Here is a 16,555-nt window from a genome sequence, read left to right on the forward strand (position 1 = left end):
CAATGAAGTCTTATTCAATTCAATCAATTCATGATTTTGATGCAAAAAAATACGTTCTTCTGCATAAGACCTGCCATTTAATTTGCCCAACAAAATCGAATCGGTAGAATGAACAACCGCATCAAATGAATCGAACAGTGTACGAAGGAAATGTATAAAACAACGCAAGAGTTGTGTCGATGTGACATTTGTTGTTCATTTAACGCCGCTGACCGAACTGCCAAATTGCTCCAACAAATCGGTCACGTGATCAAAATATGTTATACGTGTCGAGTAGTATTGCCCACACTGACAGAAACCGGTACGTTTTGTTCACTACGATTCGGAATACGTGTGTGTACGGCTCTATACTTTCGATGCATTCGTACAGATTCTCTTTGACATCGAACCAGCAAGCAACGCGAATGTAAAAGTGGTGTTCGAGTTGAATCTTTTTTTTCCTCCTTTTTCTTTCGGCAATAGTCAAAACGACCGAAATACACAAAAAAAATAACTAAAATCGAATAGTTAGCGATTTAAATTCGCTAGTTTGTCCGCAATTTATTTGTAAAAAAAAATTAAGCAAACGTATTAGACAGAAAAAAAAACTCCGACAAAATGGGAAGTAAGTACATTGAATGGGCGACTGAATTGAGAAACTCGACGGAACTTTGAAAAAGAATTAGAAAAAATGTTTGGAAAAATGTTCAAGTGTTGAGATTAAAGTGTTTTTACTGTGAAAAAGTATGCCAAAAATGTGAGAATGGAAATTTTCTTTCATTCTCTTCCATCACATTCCTCGGTTGAAAGTATGTGCGTAAATAGGCCAAATTGGAAGACGACTAACACTGCTTACGTATACAAAACCACGGTCCAACTTTGAATTACACTATCACCTGTAGCAGAACTATTTCAACGCGATGAATATCAATTTATTGATGTCGAATCAAAATCGATCGCATTTGAACATTTTCCAACATTTATTTGCCTCACATTTTTTCAATCATTTTTTGTTGGAAATTTCAGTTTTTTTTTTGTCGACCAAAAATCGTTGTACTAATGATAGAATTACAATTTGAATTACAGTTAAATTTTTGGAAGTAATTAAGCCATTCTGCAGTATTCTGCCTGAAATTGCAAAACCAGAGCGAAAGGTATGTATAAATATAGCTAAATTAACGACTATCAGACCAAGTGAGATAAGAAGAGTAACCAAAGTAAAGTGATTGTGTTGAATTGAATCCATTGGACGTGTTATAATCTACATAAAATATTTACCTTCGTTTAATCTAACGCTTCGTATAAAGAGCCCAAAATTGCATAAATGTGTAAAATGCAAGCGAAAAAAAAATCTGCACAATAATTCGGTTTTGTCATAGTGAATGGAAAGTGAAAGGTGAATTGTAACGTGGATGTAGTTGATGTGATGTTGTTGTTGATTTTCCTTCTTTTAGCAATCACCGACCACTTCAAAAAATATCGGAATAAATAAAAACTAATCATTCATTTTTTCCGTCTTTTACAGATTCAATTCCGAGAAAAGGTGCTATGGACGGCCATAACACTGTTCATTTTCTTGGTATGCTGTCAGATTCCGTTGTTTGGAATCATGAGCTCCGATTCGGCCGATCCATTCTACTGGATTCGTGTCATTTTGGCATCGAACAGAGGTACACTCATGGAATTGGGTATTTCACCAATTGTCACATCCGGTTTGATTATGCAATTGTTGGCCGGAGCGAAAATCATTGAAGTCGGTGACACACCAAAGGATCGTGCATTGTTCAATGGTGCTCAAAAATTGTTCGGTATTGTCATTACCGTCGGTCAAGCCATTGTTTATGTAATGACTGGCATGTATGGTGATCCATCGGAAATTGGAGCCGGTGTCTGCTTGTTGATCATTATCCAATTGTTCGTTGCCGGTTTGATTGTGTTGCTTTTGGATGAACTTTTGCAAAAGGGCTACGGTTTGGGATCGGGTATTTCACTTTTTATCGCAACAAACATTTGCGAAACCATTGTATGGAAGGCATTCTCACCGGCCACCGTTAACACTGGCCGTGGTACAGAATTCGAAGGTGCCGTGATTGCATTGTTCCACTTGTTGGCCACACGTCAAGACAAAGTGCGTGGTTTGCGCGAAGCTTTCTATCGTCAAAACTTGCCAAATTTGATGAACCTCTTGGCTACCGTGCTCGTTTTTGCCGTGGTCATATACTTCCAAGGATTCCGTGTTGATGTACCAATCAAATCAGCACGTTACCGTGGCCAATACAGCAGCTATCCAATCAAATTGTTCTACACATCAAACATCCCAATTATCTTGCAATCGGCCCTTGTCTCGAATTTGTACGTCATTTCGCAAATGTTGGCCGTGAAATTCCACGGTAACTTTTTGATCAACTTGCTCGGTGTTTGGGCTGATGTTGGTGGTGGCGGTCCAGCCCGTTCATACCCAATTGGTGGTCTCTGCTACTATTTGTCACCACCAGAAAGTGTTGGACACATTTTGCAAGATCCAATCCACGCTATGTTGTACATCGTCTTCATGTTGGGCTCATGCGCTTTCTTCTCAAAGACATGGATCGATGTGTCAGGCAGCTCAGCTAAAGATGTAAGTATTTTTCACATTTTTATGAAGAAAAAAAACTCTCAAATTTTTTCCCAATTGAATACTAATCAAATTGTCATCCATTCTACTCCACTCAGGTTGCCAAACAATTGAAGGAACAACACATGGTTATGCGTGGTCACCGTGAAAACTCAATGATCCACGAATTGAACCGATACATCCCAACTGCTGCTGCCTTCGGTGGTTTGTGCATCGGTGCATTGTCCGTGTTGGCCGATTTTTTGGGAGCCATCGGTTCGGGAACCGGTATCTTGTTAGCCGTCACCATTATTTACCAATACTTTGAAATCTTTGTCAAAGAACAATCGGAGATGGGTGGCATGAGCACACTTCTATTCTAAAGCAATTGTCATCTTTAAAATAGAAGTAAGCGTATGTAGAACATTAAAACAACAACAGCATCAAATGATGAGGAAATTTGATTTGAGGAAGGAAATAACAATAATATGGAATGATAACGAAGAGTTAAACAGATTTACAATACTGGGAGCTAAACGAATATCACAATTCAAATTCATCAAACAAACAACCACACACACGCGCATTTGACATTTCCGTCAACTCAACTCATTAGAAAGTACCATCAATTTATTATAATTTAAAGAGTAAATCATTTTTTTAATTAATGTGTAAAATGTGTACAACTGTAAGAAGTGTTCAAGCGTAATGAAAAAAAATGAAATCATTTAGGCGAATAAATGTTGATTAAAAACCGATTGTACTGAAATAAAACCAAACAGTTCTTTTGAATTGAACGAGTGTCGAGTGTGCGAATGGGTTCAGAGTTGAATATATTTCGTTTGGATTTTTTTCCAGCAAACAAACAACACCTTGCTGTTTTGTTGCTCTCTTTTTATCGCTTCTGACAACGAATTTCATTCAACTTTTCATTTGATTGCCCAAAATGTTCGATACATCCAGAGATTTCTGCAATTTTCTTTCACCCTAGGCTAAGAGAATTAAGAATGAAAACCTCAAAAAATGTACTATAAAGACAAGCTATTTTCTAATTTATATTAAAATCTGAAATATTTTCAACAAAAATGAAACAGTGAATGCGGCTTTTTCTTTACATTTCTACTTTGTTATGATTTTCTAGTTCATTTTTTTTAGGTAAACAAATGCAATTCGCAGAAGAAATTTGGATTGGCATTGGACTGTTGTCGATTTTGATGATTAAAAAATCGTCTGGAACCAGACTGGATAAATGTTCGGTATTAAAATACCATTTGCCGAGACACATTACGGCTAATTTATCAGCTAATCACCATCGTCGGACGATTTACGAAGATTTATAATCATCATAGTCATAATGGGTAGGTGTAATTTTTTACATCCTAATGAGATTCTCTGGTTATTATCATTTGGTCAACAGATTTGTATCTGCAATTGCTTATTTTGTCTGAGTCGTGAGACGCATTTCAAGTTCATTATCATATATATTATAAGACTGTTGGCAATACGTGGATGACAACTGGAAAAGCAAAACAACGTAAAACCGCATCAACGCTGGCAACACCATTTGAAGCTGTCAAGACAGCCGCTTGTCAAAAATTGGCTTTGCCTTATTTTTGTTATACATATAACCATCAATCAAAATTGGTGCTGAATGCTGTTCCCAATATTGATTCCATAAACAATTGGATGTATTTTTCCTTGCTATTGTGCAAAACTGAGTGAATAGCCGGCCATTTAAAGGAAAGTGGAGCTGTTCAAAGAATTTCTATATATAATATATATTGCAGAGTAAAATTTACGAAAATTCGGCCCGAAGTGAGAAAAACGAGAAAGAGTGGAACAGTGGATATGGATTCGGAAGAGAGTGGCACAACGAAGCGGGGTCGTGGAAGAGGTCGTACTGCGAGAGGCCGTGGCACGTCAACTCGAGCTAGAGGAAGAGGTCGTGGCAGAGGCCGAAAGGCTAAAGTGATTGAATCGGACGAAGAAGCATCATCTGAACAACCAGAGACTGAAGATGCTGATGTATCAATCGAAGAGAAACCACAAGAACCAGAGCCAACAGTAGTTGCACCAGCTGACTCAGCAATTGAGGAAAAGGAAAATGAAATCGTCCCACCGAAAAGTAAGTTGATCAACAAACAAACAAATATCGAATTTCTTTGGTTTAATTGGAACTCTTTTTACGATTCAGTTGACATGGAAGCGGACATTTCACAATTGGAAGCGCCCACATTCACAACAATTAGTCGTGGTCCGCCTGAGCCGATGCTTCGATTGAAATGGGATCACAAAGTATCGTTAATCGGTGAAAAAGTACTGAACCCAATGATTCATTGCTGTGATCTGTGCGATAAGCCGATTTTGATTTATGGCCGAATGATACCATGCAAACATGTGTTCTGTTTACGTTGTGCTCGTTCGGAACCATTCAAAGCGTGTCCACGATGCAAAGAGAAGGTATTGCGCGTCGAACAGTCGGGCTTGGGAACAGTTTTTATGTGCACCTACGGTGGAAGTCGTTATGGAAACACCGGCTGCCGACGAACGTATTTATCACAACGTGATTTACAAGCACACATCAACCACAGACACATTACGCCCGATGGTAAGGGTGACGGTAGTAAAACATCGCAAAGAAAGGGATCTATTTCAAGTGATTCCATTCCGCAATCACCATATGGACAACAAGCCGTATCGAGCCCATTGAATTTAAGCCAGTCTGCCACAGCGCATAATCTATCGACAGTCGCCTCATCAACCTCATATTACTCGTCATTCAGCCAGTATGGCTCCATGCAAACACATAACTCACATTATTCAAGCGCGTCACGGAACGTCAATTATGAATCAAGTTCGCATAAATCGAATTTAGATCCACCACGTCGTTAGAGTAGTCTTAAACATGAATCTTTGTGGAAAATTTGGACTTTTATGGATTGAAATTAAGAAATTGTGCGACACAAGCGAAATGATCTTTTATGACTCTGATGAAGTTTTTTTTGTAGCATTGAATTTGAAAAGATTTGAAAATATTCGTAATTAGTTTTGTACAGCACAATTTCACCATTTCCATCTGAAATGGACATGTAACATTTTTTCGAAGACCAGTCAATAAAAATGAACAAAAAGTAACCAATTGTCGTATTTTTTTCATTTTTTTAGATCATCCAAGCATAAAATCTATATGAATACATTTATTTTTGTGTATCACTTGAAAATGCATGCATTGAAGTGACCACACTTTTAAAGCAGCAGTCAAAATGCCTGGGCGCATCTGAAATTAATCTTGAATTGAACAGAAAATAGACGTAGATGATCACTTGATTGACGTGGAAAGATCAATTTTTTCCATATTACGCTGCTATACAATACAAATACGCGGAAAACTATAGAAGTATATGGGTAAACCAAGCAAATTTGTGTAACGGTAATCAAAAAAGAAATTGAACTATACAATTGCAAACAAGAAATGAAAATGTTCGTATTGCCATGATTGATTATATATATTTTTAAAAATGCTATAATTTTTTTTCGTTAAACGTTTTAATAAAAGCCAAATAAGAGAACCAATATCAGGAAGTCGACTGACGGGAAATATCTGATCAATGATTATGAATGAGTTGAAATTTTTTTTAAATTTCAAATTTTACTTCTTGGTTGATTTTGTCCATTACTGCAATCACAGCTTACGATCGATTTTGTTTGTAGTTTGTGAAATATAAACGTGGCCGATGCAAGGACAATTAATGTCATTGCTGTAGAAAATAAGAAGGGAAAGGGACCAAATGCTCCTATCAAACTGTTCGACAACATTCTAAATGCAATGAAAATTCGATATTTGATTAGAACTTGGCATATTAATTGTATCATTATCAACTCAAATTCTAGCATTGGACTGTTTTTGGATTCGCTGGATGACCTACCATGGGATGAGCAAAGCCTTGGTTACTTTTACGAGGCATGCTTCGACATAGTAGTGGGTGAAGCTTATTTGTTTATAAACGGCGCATTTATGCTGCTCTTCATATCAAGATATTTGACAAAGAGGGTGCTTTCTTATGGACATTCCTATGTACACGTACAGCGGTTGGCGCCCTCTTTGGTATATTTTAAGAACTAAGAGAGTTTTCTATCATTGAAAAAAAATACACAAAAATTGAAAATATTAGGCATTTGTTCAATACAGCACAATTTTAACATTTTTACTCCACCTAAAATTGTTAGTATCGATTCGTTACATGCCAAGTTGTTGATAGACCAATGAATAATAAAATCGAATAAAGAGAAACCAATTTGCTTTTTCATTTATGAATATTTTAGTTTATCCAAACATAGAATACAGAATTTATTTGTTTTTTTTTTTAATACAATAATTTGTTCTCGTATGAGAGATAGTATATAATCAATGGAACATTCTGGATTAAGTGTATATGTTATTTTGATGTTCAGCACCAATATACAAATTACTCAACACAAATATGCAACTGAAGTGGATATAATTGATTTTGTCATTTAGCACTACGTGATCGTTTGCAAATTAATCGGACACATTGTTTCGTCCCTTGTTTCGTCTCTTGTATTTTATGTGTTTGTTTTTGTCATATGGAAAATATTGAATCTTCGCGATCGTATTTGATCTAGGCGCTTCTATTGACTGTCATATTTCATACAACTATGTTGTAAATCACTACGTATATTTATTTCTCATTTAGTTTTGTTTTATTGATAATGCAAACGTGTGATAGAGAACCAATAGCTGCGCTACCATCTAGTACCTTTTTTTTACAATATAACAATGAATATCCCTTTGTTTTTGATACTTCTAAGAAGGTTGTTGGTTTTTTTTCTATTCAATTAGAGTAAGATTTAGATAGGAGAATCACTACAAACTCACGGAAGATTCCTGCATTCAATCTATCTATATAGTATTATTATTTGCTATTACATCGTGACCATGGTTTTACTTAACATTTCCTTTCAAAATATGACACAATTGAATTGAACGTCACTACTCATATCAATCTTCCAGCTTCTCAAGATCAACATATGTTCTTTTTTGATAATGAAATTTGTTATATGAATATGAACTTCAAAGTTTTTGTTTTATGATTTCGAGAAAAATAAAAAAATAAAAGTTTTCTTTTTGCCTACAAAATGACTTTTCCAATAAGAATATATATAATGTGTGTAGGTAATGGTTAAAATAAAAATTAGTCTTTCTATAACAATACGATTGAGAGCAAAAAGAAAAAATTGAAAAAAAAACTACAAAAAATATCTTACAGCTGAAAAAAAATATATCGTTAAAAATTCACACATTGTTGTTGTTGTATATAAATAAAATGATTTTGTTTTTCTATATTCAAAATAAAAAATTTCAGTTTTTCGTTCCACTTAAATTCGTTTGAATACATTTTTCAGCGATTGAATCGGAAAAAAAATTAGGAAAAAAATATATTCACAGTGACTGTTGTTTTCTTTCTTTCTTTTTGTTTGATTAGTTCAAAATAATTCTAACAAGTTGCTCTTTTAATTCCTATGGAACTTTAGATTATTTTTTTTGTAAAATCAATGACAATTTTGCTTAACGGCCGAATTGTCAATTGGAGGCTGATTCAAAGTTATGGAAATTTTGCTTCTCTTGTTTACTTCTTTCCTCATCGGGAATTGAGTCTGTTCATCGAACCTTTCCTTTATATTCATTTTAAAAAAAACTAGCACCTCGCACAATTATTCGTTTTTGACTTTTTTTTCGGATTTTCTCCTGAAGAGAAACTGATTGATGAATATAAACGAATCAACACAATATCTGGATATTTGAATATCAAAATCGCTACACGTTGGAATGCATTCGAGCAAATGTCCAAAACCATATGAACTGGCCTCCAAGACGGCAAATAGGATAGCTAATTTTGTTTTTCAATAAATCACACACCGATTGAATCAAAATTCAATTGAATAAAGGTACAATACACAAAATCATTATGTAGTTAGTTGACCCAATTATAATATCTATCACTTCTATCGTTGTTACTGCAAATATCCAAACAATACATTTTTTTAACGGCGTTACAATTCTATATCTGTTTGTCTCTAGACTGTCGATATAATATGCATCAATGTTTCTAGTTTGTTTGTTTTTCTTCAATTAATACCAGTTTGTTACTTATATCCGAAAAAAAGTGTTGTTTAATTAAAATAGTCGGGTAAATGAATGAGAGTAAGCAATGTCTTACTTATGTGTTGTGGCTGCATTTAGATGCTAATTAAGTAGTTACTCTGTACCAGAGGATCCATTAGGATTGGAATATGCGGTGCAACGATGTTGTGCGGCTGAGGCTGAGATTGTTGTTGTGGATTTGATGGTGCGGCCGTTTGTATGGGCCCAGAATGGATACCAGCTGGGCCACTGTGCATCGGTTGGGTGGTCATTGCCGATGTTACGACTGCCGGCACCGAAGACGGTGGCATTGATGTTGTCGATGTGGTTTGATTGCTCACCGTCGCAATGCTCGAGCTGGTTGCTAACTTTGCCTTTGCTTTTGCTTGCATCACTGGAAATTGGTATGCTATTTAATTGTCTATGCAAATTCTTATCGAAGTACCAAAAAATGGCATAAAAAATCTAGTAGAAGGAAGGCTTCTTCTCTTCACATTTTTAATACTCACTAATGCTCTGAACATCCGTGATATTCGGATGTGTCTTCTTAACGTGTCGCAAAAGGTTTCCTTTCCCAATGAATGCTTTGCCACATTGGCTGCAGCCGAATGGCTTCTCTCCGGTGTGCGATCGTCTATGACTCACTAAGTGCCCTTTCGAAATGAAGTCCTTTGGGCAAAGATCGCAACGGAACGGTCGTTCTGCTTTCACACCCTTGTTATGGCTACGTTGATGAAAGAGCAAATTTCCTTTCAGTGGAAATGATTTTCCACATGTTTCACATGCATATGGACGCTCTCCCGTATGGCATCGACTGAAAAAAGGATAAGCAACACATTGTGAGTAGTGTGTCAAAGGGTTTTACTCAATTGGAGCTCTTACACAAACCTCATATGATTGACTAGCGACTCTTTTCTCGAGAACGACTTGTTGCATACCGTACAGATCAACGGATTATCGGGGGAATGATGCTTCAAATGGTTATTTAGGTGCTCTTTGCGTGTGAATGCCTGAAAAACGGAGATAAGATTGAGTCGAATATTTTCAGAATGAGCCAAATATCAATTAGGTGAATGCCAATGTGTGACGTCATTAGCTGCATGTAGCACATTCAACTCTGCGTTTATCACCCACTCACCTTGTCACAATAAACACATTTATGAGGAGATTGACCGGTGTGAATCATCTCATGATTATTCAAATGTTCTCGTCGAGAGAAAATCTTGTTACAAAATTTACACTGAAATGAAAAAAAAAAAATCAAAACGATTAGTCACACTCCAAAATGGAAAACATTATCAATTTAAATTCCGTTTAAATGATACAAGTTTCGATCTTGGCATCAATTGGTTCGTTCATTGTTTACAGTAAACTGCCGACTTTTCACATTATTTTTGCCGATGGAGCTGATGTGTCATGCGAGTCTCACGAATCAGTACGAAAAATGTAGGCAACTGTGCGAGTAACTGTTTCTTTGTAAAAAAAAATTCGATTGACCTAAACTGACTCGCGTTGACTTGTTATGAATACGTTGTGGTAGGACTTGCATTAATTTGTGGGAGTCAGTACTGACTTACGATGACGAAAAACCCTTCGATTTTTGCAATTTAAACAAATCAAAGACACGAAAAGAAAATCATCTTGAGAATGATTATAATTATTTGGATACGACACAGACATTTGCTCGTCGAACGATACGCAGAAAGTCTGTGCAGCAATATTTACATCATATTTTACAGCTTAGTTTGCACAATACACATTTGATAAACTCCATAAACACATGATTCAAGCGTCCAAAACAATTCGCTTCGACTATAAGCGTCATTTTGATTCAGAATACTACCAAGACAACATCAAATCAGTTAAACATTCAGTTAGTTTTTCATTGTCCAACCAACATGGCTGATAATAACGTGGACGAAATTCGCAACGCAATTGCCAAAGGTTATACTGAAATATAGTCGGACAAATATTGTGAATATCTTAATTCGAATAGTTATTCTTTTTCAAATGCAGCCCAATCGTTGTTTCGTGAAATAAACGCAAAATTACCAGCATCGATAGCCGACCTACGAAATTCATCTGGCTTATCAAACTTTCAACGTCGTTTGGCAGAGCCCGAAGTACAGCGATGCCTTACGAACATGAAGAAAAAAGTGGACGGATTGAAAAGCACTGGAAATTCTTTCCCAGCACAAAAATGAACAAAAGCCGATATTAATTGTCAAATGGTCAACTTATTCGGAAAGTTAAAAATTGATTTATTTTTGTGGCTGATTTCAACAACATGAAATAAAATAATTGATTTCAAGCTTTACCAAAGCAAAAACGTATGTGTTTTCATTAATAATATTTTGAAGTTTTTGATTGAAATTAAATCACCTGATAAATAATAGAATTTCGTATCAGTGACACATGATCATTGTTCATCAATCACTGTTTATTGTATTGAAATTTAAGCGAATTGAATTGATTCGATAAAAATGAACAAATCATATGAATGGCAAATGCCGGTCGATCGGCGCAACGAAAGTCTGTTCAATTTACACAATTCTACTGTTATAATACCTGATACGGAGAAATGCCAGTGTGTTTGACTTGATGATTTTTCAAGTGTTCCTTGCGCGAAAAGCTCTTGCTGCAATAGACACATTTATGTAGCGACTGGCCAGTGTGTTGATTTCTGTGATTGTTTAGATGATCTGAGAATGAAACACATTGATAAAGAAATTTAATAAAATCATGTTCACTGTACGTTTGTTAGCCTATTTCCATAAGTAAATCAGATCATACCTTTTCGTGCAAATGCTTTCGGGCAAAATTCGCACTTAAACGGTGTCTCTCCTGCGAAAAAATTTGAATTATGATTAGACATTAGAATGTTTTGGTAAATGAAACAATGTATGTAGACAAAGTCATGTTTGTTGTTGTCATATATACGAACCTGTGTGCTGTCTGGTGTGATTGATGAGATGTTCACGTCTTGTGAATGATTTCATGCAGTAAGAGCCTGCAATGTTGATAAAAATAATTCAACTCACATTAGAGCGTGGTGTAATGGTGTATGAAACACATGCGGCTACATGAATTAAACCGACTTATGTTTCGGATATTCGAACAGGTGAAACGGTTTATTTTTAGCCGGTTGAAGTTATTTTTGGTTTTTCTGCGCTGTATTTTCTTTCACTATATCTTACGATGTTTTTAAGCCAAAAATTCTACTTACATCGATGCGGAGATTCGTTTGTGTGTTGCCTGACATGGTTCAAGAGATGCTCTTTGCGAGTAAATGTTTTGGAGCAGAAATCGCAACGATGTGGTGTCTCTCCAGTATGCCTGTGTGATGAGTTTAAATTATTCATGTGGCCCTCTTCCAATTTTAGCAAAGATATCTTTCGTTCAAAAATTTTCTTTCCAAAATCAGAAAAGGTCATGTCTCATTCTCGTCACTTACCACAAAATATGATTAGTGAAATGTTCCTTGCGGCTGAAGCATTTGCCGCATATTTCACACCGGAACGGGTTTTCATTTGTGTGCGAGCGTTGATGGTTGGCCAAATGTTCTTTAAGTAGAAATTGAAATTAAGATCAGTGTTTTCTGTTGCAAAATATAAATTAAATTTGTCTGTTTGTTCAGGTGTATCCAAGATCGTCTTACGTCTTAGTAGATTTTACTTGTTTTTGTTATGAATCAATTATACAAACAAACAATAAGCCAATTCAAACGCAAAATATGTATCATCTTACCTTTGCGAGTGTATTTCTTGCCACAGACATTGCATGTATGCGGAGTTTCGCCTATTTAATTGCGAAAATTCAATAATTAGTATACTAGAGAAAATCAAAGTTTAGTGCAAATATTTTTTTGCCATAGAAAAAGTAGATTCGTCACTTCACCTGTGTGCCACATATAGTGATTGACGTAATGCTCTTTCCTTGTGAACGATTTTTTGCAAATGTCACATTTGAACGGCGTGTCTCCAGTGTGCCTGGGAAATAAACGAAATTTTAATTAAATTTTTGACCGGCAAATTTGACAAAGTCGAAATCTTACTTCCTGACGTGATTCTGCATATGTTCACGACGAGTAAAACACTTAGCGCAATACTGGCACCTGAAACAAAACAAAGAGAAACACACATTTTAATGATGATAAACCTTTGTACCACATAACGTGATTCAGTCGATTTGTACGTCATTCGGAATACGTAAACAAATATGTACTAAAAATACACCGAAATCCTACCGAAAAGGTGTTTCCCCGCTGTGAGATCGGAAATGATTGTCCAAGTGTTCTTTCCTCCCGAACGTCTTCTGGCAAACCGTACAACCTGCAGAAGATCGATTTCACATTAGCATTTACTCGTTTTACCCCCATTTTTTGTATTCAAAATTCGATTTTTAAACAGAAAAAGACGAAAAATATTCAAATTCACATACCAAATGGCTTATCAGTGGAGTGTCGTTTCATATGCCGTTCCAGACTAGCATCGTTCGCAAACACATTATAACACACATTGCATATGAACATTTTGACTCCTTCGTGGATTTTACCATGTGATGTTAGATCAACGGAAGTTGTGAATGCTTGGCCACATACTTGGCAAATGAATGGCTTACGTTCGTTATGATAGCGACGATGAACTAAAGAAGAGAGATAGGGAAAATAAATCAGAAACGAAAAGAAGTCATTGATGTTCATGTAGCCAACGTTTCCTTACCAATGAATTGGTATTTGAAGGCAAACACTTTTCCACAAATATCGCAAGTGTGCATGCCTGGCGATGGCATTGTCGTTGAATCATCGCTGCCGCCAGCTGTGACGCATGTTGACGTCGTTGAATTGTTTGTAACATTTGATGTGGTGCTGACCGACACTGAATTCGTATTCGAACCGGATGTGTTGATATTCTCGATTTTCGGTATGATCAATGGTGTTGATTGCGACTGTGAATTGGTCGGATTAATCGAGGCCGGTGGAATGGACGTTGACTGTGCATTCGATACCGGTACGGAAGCATTAATTGGTGGAATTGCGAGTGAGTTCGATGTGGGAGGAAATGCATGATCTGATCCAATTTTTCCAAACACTTCGTGATACGTTAAAAACTGATTGATATCCTCGATATTCACGTGCACAATTTGCCCATCCGCGTTACGAACGTCAAACATTTGCGCTGGCGGCAATTTGGTGTCCGATAAAATCTGCGGTTTACCCATTGAATGCGATGGAAAATGATAGAATTTATTATCATTTTCCGTTTTAATCGTCTGCTGGGTGTGCGGATCAATGGCAAACAATTGCTGTGGCGAAAAGAAAAGATTGACATTGTTATTCTGAATGATGAAAACAAGATTGTTAGAAGAATTGCCGAGAAAATGAGAGTAAATTGTGGTCTTACGCTGATCGGATGATGAATCGGGATTGGTAGGCCAGATTGAGCCACATGTTGAGTGATTTGATGCTCTTGGTGATGCGGCATTTGCTGCGATTGCTTTGACGAATTAGAAAGAGTGGAAATTAGCTCAAAATCGCAGATACCAAGGCTCAGAACACACACCAGAACCCAAAATCTAAGGCGAAGCTTACCATTTGATGCTGCTGCTGCGATAGCATACGCTTTTTCGGATTACCGTCCAATCGGACGTTATTGACCGGTTCAGGTGGCTGCTGATTGATTTGCGAGTGACGTTCTTGCAACTGTTGCGAATTCGGCGGTAACGAAGTGCCGCTATTATTTTGCATGCTATTGTGCTGCTGCTGATTCACCAAATGATGCCCTAAAAATAGAACATAATGTTAAAGGTCAATGAATTCATTAAATCAAGTTCTCGCGGGGTGAAAATCGATAAATTGCATTTTTATGCGAGTTTAACTGTAGTAGCAAAAAAAAATCTTCACAAATCAAACTCGAAAATATCAGCACAAATTGAATTGATTGAAAACAATCGAAACAAAAATTCTTTTAAATGAAATTTGCCTCTAAATGTCTAGCGCTTACCTCCTAAAGTTGGAATCGAAGCCATCTTTTACTGCATTAATTCAATTTCTCTTAAAAACAAGTGACAGTTTCTTATAAAATCGGATGGTGCTCAAAGTTCAACACTTTAAGACCAGTGACTGAAGATAAAAAAATGAATCAAATCAATAAATGTTGTTTATTCAGTTTCACCGAAAAGTGATTTAAATGATAACGAAGGAAAAAAAAATATTACGCACAATTCAGCCGAACAACAAAAAAATGTGTCGTACCTGGGAAGATGTGACAAAAATTCGTCGCGTTTGATTAACAACCTCAAACAAATGTTGCTCGCTACATTTTCTCTCCTTCGTACATTTATTTTATTGCGACGTTTTGACACTGTCTTATTTTACTACGAGTCAAACGAGATGTGTAGTTTTTTTCTGCTGCCGCTATTGCTGCTGCTTGCTGTGTTGTTTTGTTTTGTTTTGTTTTTTTTTTTCTATGCGATAGAATAGAATGGCGCTTTCGATCACATTGTGTTATGTCGATTGCGGCATTTCACACGCAGTAGTTGCTTGTCGTCGTAATTCCAATACGATTCCAATAAGACGATTCAATTATGATCATCTGTCTCTGATTTCTCTGGTCACATTTTATGTTTATAAACACACATACATGCACACGAAAAGCAGCAAATCGCGTTTTTCCCAATATTCTTGCGAGAGAAGGAAAGAAAAGCAATTTTTTCGTTATTTTTTTTTTGTTCACTTGTAATGCGTTGCGATAATGATGGCGCCCGAACACACACACAGAGTGCACAGAGGAAAAATATAATATTTTTTTTGGTCCAAAACAACTGTGTGTATGAAAATATATATGTTATTCTAGTAATTGTTGTTGTTGTTGTTGTTCTATTCAATCTGTGTGTTGGCTATAGCCGACATATAATCGTTTATATCTATATGGGTACTATATATTGTGTGTGACACTCACATATTGTAGCACAAATGAATGGCGAATATGCGAAAATACAATGCAATTTTTCGGATGGTCGAGTAAATGTCGCGATGGAATATCGAATTGCGAAATAGGCAAAAACAGGCGCTAATTACAGATGATCTTTATTTTTTGGTTGTGTTTTCTTTTTATCGGTAACACCAACACTCAAATAAAATCGATTCTATCGAAATTGAACAAACAACCTTTTTTCTCTCTCGCTTGTGTGTGCCTCTAGTCTTCTTATTCTTCTTTTCCTGCAATCAAGTTTCGCGGCGGAATTTTTGCGCGTCGGACAAAATTTCACCAAATTTTTTCTCGTCAATTCCATACACACACCAAATTCACATTAGCTCAATGAAATACAACACCAGCATCTAGTTAAATCACTTAAATTTCAACCGTATCGTTTTACATTTAGTTTATTAATTTTCATCGCCGTATTGATTGAGCAATGGCTCAATGTGAATCAAATTGTGCGAGAGATGAAAAAACATTACAAGGGAAAAGAAGAAGAAGAAGTAGAATAAACTTTTATGTATTATGTCTGCTTCGGTTTTTTTGTTTGGGAGTGTATTTGTGTATGAAGTGCATGTGTATGTGTGACCGATTCGGTTTTTTTCACACAGCCCGACTATTGGAATTGCGGAGGCGAACGATAGAGAGAAAGAGACGCTCTTCATGTGTATTCAGCATTTGTATATGTGTGTTAATGTGCCGCCGTTTGAAAACGCGCTTTACCAGCGCTGTTGTATTGTTTGTTCTATATCATCATCCAACTTGCAATATATGCGGTCACTGACACATACACCAGCATACAATGCACACAATCACACAACCACAAACGCGCACACATAC

The 16,555-nt window shown here is 36.3% G+C and overlaps 3 protein-coding genes across 14 annotated transcripts; 2 read left to right on the forward strand and 1 right to left on the reverse strand.

Moving 5' to 3' along the window:
- The first annotated feature begins 186 nt into the window (after positions 1-186).
- LOC129565139 (protein transport protein Sec61 subunit alpha) lies at positions 187-3,658 on the forward strand. The gene is made up of 4 exons (XM_055439651.1): positions 187-604; positions 1,066-1,133; positions 1,505-2,596; positions 2,692-3,658. The coding sequence occupies exons 1-4, from the start codon at positions 598-600 to the stop codon at positions 2,953-2,955; spliced, it is 1,431 nt and encodes a 476-aa protein (XP_055295626.1). The 5' UTR covers positions 187-597; the 3' UTR covers positions 2,956-3,658.
- Positions 3,659-4,165: 507 nt separating this feature from the next.
- LOC129565142 (E3 ubiquitin-protein ligase Hakai) lies at positions 4,166-5,711 on the forward strand. Of its 2 annotated transcripts, XM_055439666.1 has the most exons (3): positions 4,184-4,290; positions 4,360-4,697; positions 4,767-5,711. In XM_055439666.1, exons 1-3 carry the CDS (start codon positions 4,259-4,261, stop codon positions 5,462-5,464), a joined length of 1,068 nt encoding a protein of 355 aa, XP_055295641.1. In that variant the 5' UTR covers positions 4,184-4,258; the 3' UTR covers positions 5,465-5,711. The 2 variants fall into 2 exon arrangements, with proteins under 2 accessions (XP_055295642.1, XP_055295641.1); XM_055439667.1 differs by having other exon boundaries at positions 4,166-4,697.
- A 1,161-nt stretch (positions 5,712-6,872) lies between these two features.
- Positions 6,873-16,297, reverse strand: LOC129565140 (zinc finger protein 665-like). Of its 11 annotated transcripts, XM_055439663.1 has the most exons (21): positions 15,904-16,297; positions 14,989-15,416; positions 14,738-14,856; positions 14,326-14,516; positions 14,138-14,230; positions 13,457-14,039; positions 13,176-13,379; positions 12,982-13,066; positions 12,790-12,849; positions 12,633-12,724; positions 12,483-12,533; positions 12,190-12,298; positions 11,962-12,071; positions 11,680-11,745; positions 11,529-11,579; positions 11,304-11,437; positions 9,874-9,975; positions 9,624-9,745; positions 9,245-9,549; positions 8,812-9,129; positions 6,873-8,740 (listed from the first exon to the last, which is right to left on the reverse strand). In XM_055439663.1, the coding sequence occupies exons 3-20, from the start codon at positions 14,760-14,762 to the stop codon at positions 8,831-8,833; spliced, it is 2,682 nt and encodes an 893-aa protein (XP_055295638.1). In that variant the 5' UTR covers positions 14,763-14,856; positions 14,989-15,416; positions 15,904-16,297; the 3' UTR covers positions 6,873-8,740; positions 8,812-8,830. The 11 variants fall into 11 exon arrangements, with proteins under 11 accessions (XP_055295638.1, XP_055295634.1, XP_055295629.1 ...); XM_055439659.1 differs by having other exon boundaries at positions 6,873-9,129; positions 15,695-16,248; XM_055439654.1 differs by having other exon boundaries at positions 6,873-9,129; positions 9,618-9,745; positions 15,904-16,195.
- Between the last annotated feature and the right edge of the window lie 258 nt (positions 16,298-16,555).

The sequence above is a fragment of the Sitodiplosis mosellana genome, unplaced genomic scaffold, assembly GCF_009176505.1.
Source record: "Sitodiplosis mosellana isolate CC-2019 unplaced genomic scaffold, AAFC_SMos_1.0 Smas_scaffold_2, whole genome shotgun sequence".
In the NCBI taxonomy this organism is placed as follows: domain Eukaryota; kingdom Metazoa; phylum Arthropoda; class Insecta; order Diptera; family Cecidomyiidae; genus Sitodiplosis; species Sitodiplosis mosellana.